General features: G+C 35.9%; 1 protein-coding gene across 1 annotated transcript in view; it reads right to left on the reverse strand.

The window, feature by feature from the left end:
• The window catches only part of LOC109095745 (heparan-sulfate 6-O-sulfotransferase 3-B-like), a 41938-nt gene extending 39026 nt beyond the window's left edge, over positions 1 to 2912 (reverse strand). Inside the window, exon 1 of the mRNA XM_042763788.1 lies at positions 1924 to 2912. Within this exon, the coding sequence (XP_042619722.1) occupies positions 1924 to 2468 (545 nt within the window). The 5' untranslated portion in view covers positions 2469 to 2912. The remainder of the gene's footprint in view (positions 1 to 1923) is intronic.
• Positions 2913 to 4570: the final 1658 nt, after the last annotated feature.

A 4570-nucleotide genomic window follows, 5' to 3' on the forward strand; every position in this document is an offset into this window, starting at 1 on the left:
TATCTTATTTCATTACAATACATTGAATGATGTAAAAAAAAAAAATGCAGGCTGAGCAACTAATTAACTTAATCCATTTGCGTGCAACTGCTAAAATAAGTGATCAGTGAGTTTTTCATGATAACAGAACAGAACAGATACGGACACATCCAGTGGTGTCAAACATAGTTCATGGACTAACATTAGATCAGCAAGTAGCTGAGGATGACAACAAAGCTATTTTATATGCTATTTATGAGAACAGCATTCGCAGCCACTAAAAACACATATGTCTTTTATTCACAGACACTTATAAAAGTGAAAGTCTGTATATTTTCGCCATATTAAGCCATCGTTATACTTAGTAAACACCTAAAATAACTTTTTAATGGCTTGCTAGTCCAGACTGGCACTATCAGATTTATAGATGGGAATGCTTGAGAGCTCGGCATAGGCTTTATGATACCTCATATAAAGTTCATTACAACGCAGGCTCTCAGTCATTTTAGACGGGAATATAGAATCTGAGAAAGAAAGCTGTGGTCACAGATACTGTAGAAAATAGCATTTAGGCTGGACATTTAGTCATTTTTACAGGTTATCTCTTTGTTGTGCATTTTAATGTGTTTGCCATAAACCATGTAGGGTGATAAGTTAATCATATCACTGTCATATTAATAATATCATGGAGTGACACAGAGAGGCCACAGGCAATGAAAACCCCCAATTATACTGTCTTTTCTGAAAGGGTAAATAACTATTTAAAATAGTATGTGAAGTAGATTAGATTTTACAGGTAGAGACGGCTAATGATGGGCTAAAATACCTTCTAAACAGTAAAAAAAAAAAAAAAGAGTAATGGCATAATAGATGACTCAGAGACTAGAAAAATAAAAGGAACTTTGATTTAGTAAAAGTACAGAATTCATAAAGCACAGATCTCTTTTGGAGACACTACATTCCACATCACAGGATGGAGTGATTGATTGGCTTCTGTGGTTGAAATCATTTCTCATTCAACTGGTCCAGAATTAGCAACATATCAGTACAATGTGGCAGAGGAAATATATTACTTTTAAGTTCAAATTTAAGTGATTTATTTCAGGGGTGCAAAAGTGGTTGGCACAAATTTCGGCTTAGCTTGTATGTGAATGCTCCAAATTAACTCAGACCCCATTAAATCGAACTGGACTGAGATCTCTGAAGAAGGTCTGAATGCATCATGAACACAAAACTTTTTTTATATATATATATTTCACACTAGTCACTAATAATAATTATAATCTTAGAAGTAAAATAAGACCTCTTTACAAAATGGACAAAATTAATGCCTGATTCTACTTTTTAAGTACAGGGACATTGTGAGTGTAAACAGAACTGGTTTCACTTTTTAGGACTACTTAAAGAGGTGTTAGTGCACTCTATCCTCACTTCATTTCTCAGTGGCGATAAAAGTGAAGAATTACGATTTAATATATTACTATAGTAGCCTACACTGTAAAAAAAAAAAAAAAAAAAAAAAAAAAGATTATTGGAGAACCTTTTACAAAAATATGAAAAAAACGATTCGTCTATTCCAGTCAAAATGTCACGTTTAATTTAATGAACTAATGCCGTTTCTTTTTGAAATTTACTAGAAATTTCTGAGTAAAAACTGTGTATGATTTTTTTTTATATATTCAATATTTTTAAATAGTAGCCTAATAGGGATAATGATGATACTGATGATTATCATCATCAGTATTATTATTATTAATGAAATCTGAGCCCACTTTTCTAAAAGTGTGAAAGCAATTTTGCTCTGCTTAAAGGGGTCTTGGGTGGGCTCATGTGTGAAAACACCCTCAGACTACATTTTACACTTCATCATTACCTCCATTAGAAGCAACAGAGCGGCAAATTAATTCTCTGAATTAGTTTATGAGAAAGAGGGAGGCGCGTTACCTCTTGTGCTTTGGAGACTGCATTTTGTCCATAATCACAGGTACGCAGTTGGTCAGTTCAGTCCAGTCTGCGTGCAAACCGCAACTCCAACCCGTGGAGAACCTCGAGAAGAGCCAGGACTCCTGCTTCCCCGGCCGGTGGCACGTGCATTTCTTCTGTCCCGCTTTGCAGTCGCACGGCTGCTCCAAGCGAATATTCCTGACCAAGTGCCTGCCAAAGGTGGTCCCGCCTGTCTTCTGAATATGCAGAAACACAATCACATCATCTCCCTTGATGTTGAAATCGACATCGCGTGTCAGATCGCGCTCTGTGAAGTTGAATTTGGACGCACATTTAGGTGGGCTGTCTTCCTCCGGGTCCTGCTCCCGGTACAGGTCATCGGTGGTCGGGTCTGGAGTGGCTGGGGGACCGATCCTAACGAGTTTGTCTCCTGTCCTGAAATGGCATGCCTGACCCCCTGCCGGACAAATATACTGGTACCCAATCATAACAAAAAGAATGGCTAAAATTGGGATGAAAATCCATTTATTGGGTTTATCATTCATTTTAACACAAGGAAATTCTTCATGCAGTTAGTGTGAATCATGATCTCCTTTCCAAGTGTTCTTCCAGGACGTTCGTGTGGGATCCAGCCCAAAAAAAACCATGCCACATGTTGATATGGTAAAAAGTGTGACATCCAAGTCTTCGCATCAAACTCGCTCTCTCACTAAGTTGTAAAAAAAAAGTACAAAATGCATACAAAACAAAATACATGCATAACCAAATGTTGTTCAAGAACCGAACATCGTGGTAATATAAAGAGTAAGTCTTCAAAATACTAACGTCTGCTGCCTGTGTGCAGATGAAAGGGTTTGAAGCGCCTCGTTGGTCTGTTTTATTTTGCGGAGACTGTGTTCTCCATCCATCCCGCGACACGCATCAGCGGGATGATGCGAATGATGTCAATGAGACGCGAGCGCTTTCGCACCGGTATAGCACGAGCTCTTTCGTAGCACGCAAACACTTTCATCTGCACCTGGTCCCAGTCCAGTGCTCTGCTAGATTGCGCAATAAAGTGTCGCCACTACTGAGAGAATTACTATTATTTTCTTCACAGTTCTTTGCACTGTGCCATCTTTTGTGCCATATGACTTTGTGGAAAATACTAATAATAACATGATTTGGAGCCAACCCTAATTGGAAATTAGTTTAGGATTTTTATTTATTATTTTTTTTTCCCCACAAACGATTTCATGCTGCACATTTTATGTTCGACCTCAGTATAGACTAGCTAGCCTACATATATTGTCGCATTTAATTTGCGGAATTCTTTGTGTTTATTAGAACCAGGTTATAAACTACTCTGCAGGTTCATGTAAGTCTGTAACTGTCAAATTAGATTTAATCCTATAGGCTACATCTTTGCAGATTAATGTTATATTTCAGACTGATGGCTTTATATTTTTAACTTTAATGTTATTTCCAATAATCAGCCGAGATATAACTGGACATTGATTCTTTATAGGCTACATCACCGGATTTTTTTTTTTTTTTTTTCTTCAGTTAACTTAATTGGAATTATTTTTCCTGCATGCATGTAAACAAAACTGATTACATACAAAAGCAAAATGCACATTTTCTCAGATTCTCCATGGGCATGCAGTATTTTGTAGTCGAATAAAAGTTTTTTCTTGGAAATGGTTGATGCAATAGGCGGTTTGTATATTACATGTGGGTTTATCCATGTACTGTAGCCTACTTCAGCTTTTGCCAGTTATGTCTCTATCATATGGTCCATATTCACTCTTCTCCTATGTAGCGCCCCCTTTGAGCGCGACGAGGGTGCGAGCTGCATGGTTCTATTAGGTTCTCTGCATATTTTACCCTAGATAGCTCTTTCTATTAACTAATAATTTTCCTGGAATGTAATAGCTTTAATTTAATTAGCCTAGTATTAAATTCTAATGCAATAAAATGCATAATACCCTATGGAGTAATTTAACATAAAATCACACTTTCTGAACAGCATAGCAGCATAAAAATACAGCTACATCTATTATGTTAATCTAAAATATCAGTCACAGTCTCTTCAATATAAATGTTAACAATATTAAATAAACCCATTAATTCAATTATGTAGCCTACACATAGCATATATATATATATATATATATATATATATATATATATATATATAGCCTACATGTCTATTTCACTTTTATCAGCAACCCCAAATTGTATATTGTACAAAACAAATAAAATGAATCATATAAACATATTAATGTGTATTATTTTTTTTCCCCTTAATTGCTCCTACTTACAAAACAGCTAGGCTAGCCAATATGAAAATAAGAGCCGAATGTGTGATTTGTTTTAACAGAAATGAATGGGATGTATTTTGTAGCTACAAAATTTTTTATTTTATATCAATATTTTATATTAAATTAATCAAACTGGGAAAACCCGCTGTGTATTCATATCATCAACATGAACTCCACATGCGGTGCTTTCCTACAGCTTCAGTTACATTAGTTGTCCGTGAAAATGCCTGAACAACGTACTCCTGCGTACAACTTCTGAAATATGCTAATGCTGTAAGATATTTCTCTGTCATTAATAAGCTAAACTTTATTTCAAATACTCGGCCTACAAGTCACTAAAATGT

Source organism: Cyprinus carpio, chromosome A9, assembly GCF_018340385.1.
Source record: "Cyprinus carpio isolate SPL01 chromosome A9, ASM1834038v1, whole genome shotgun sequence".
In the NCBI taxonomy this organism is placed as follows: domain Eukaryota; kingdom Metazoa; phylum Chordata; class Actinopteri; order Cypriniformes; family Cyprinidae; genus Cyprinus; species Cyprinus carpio.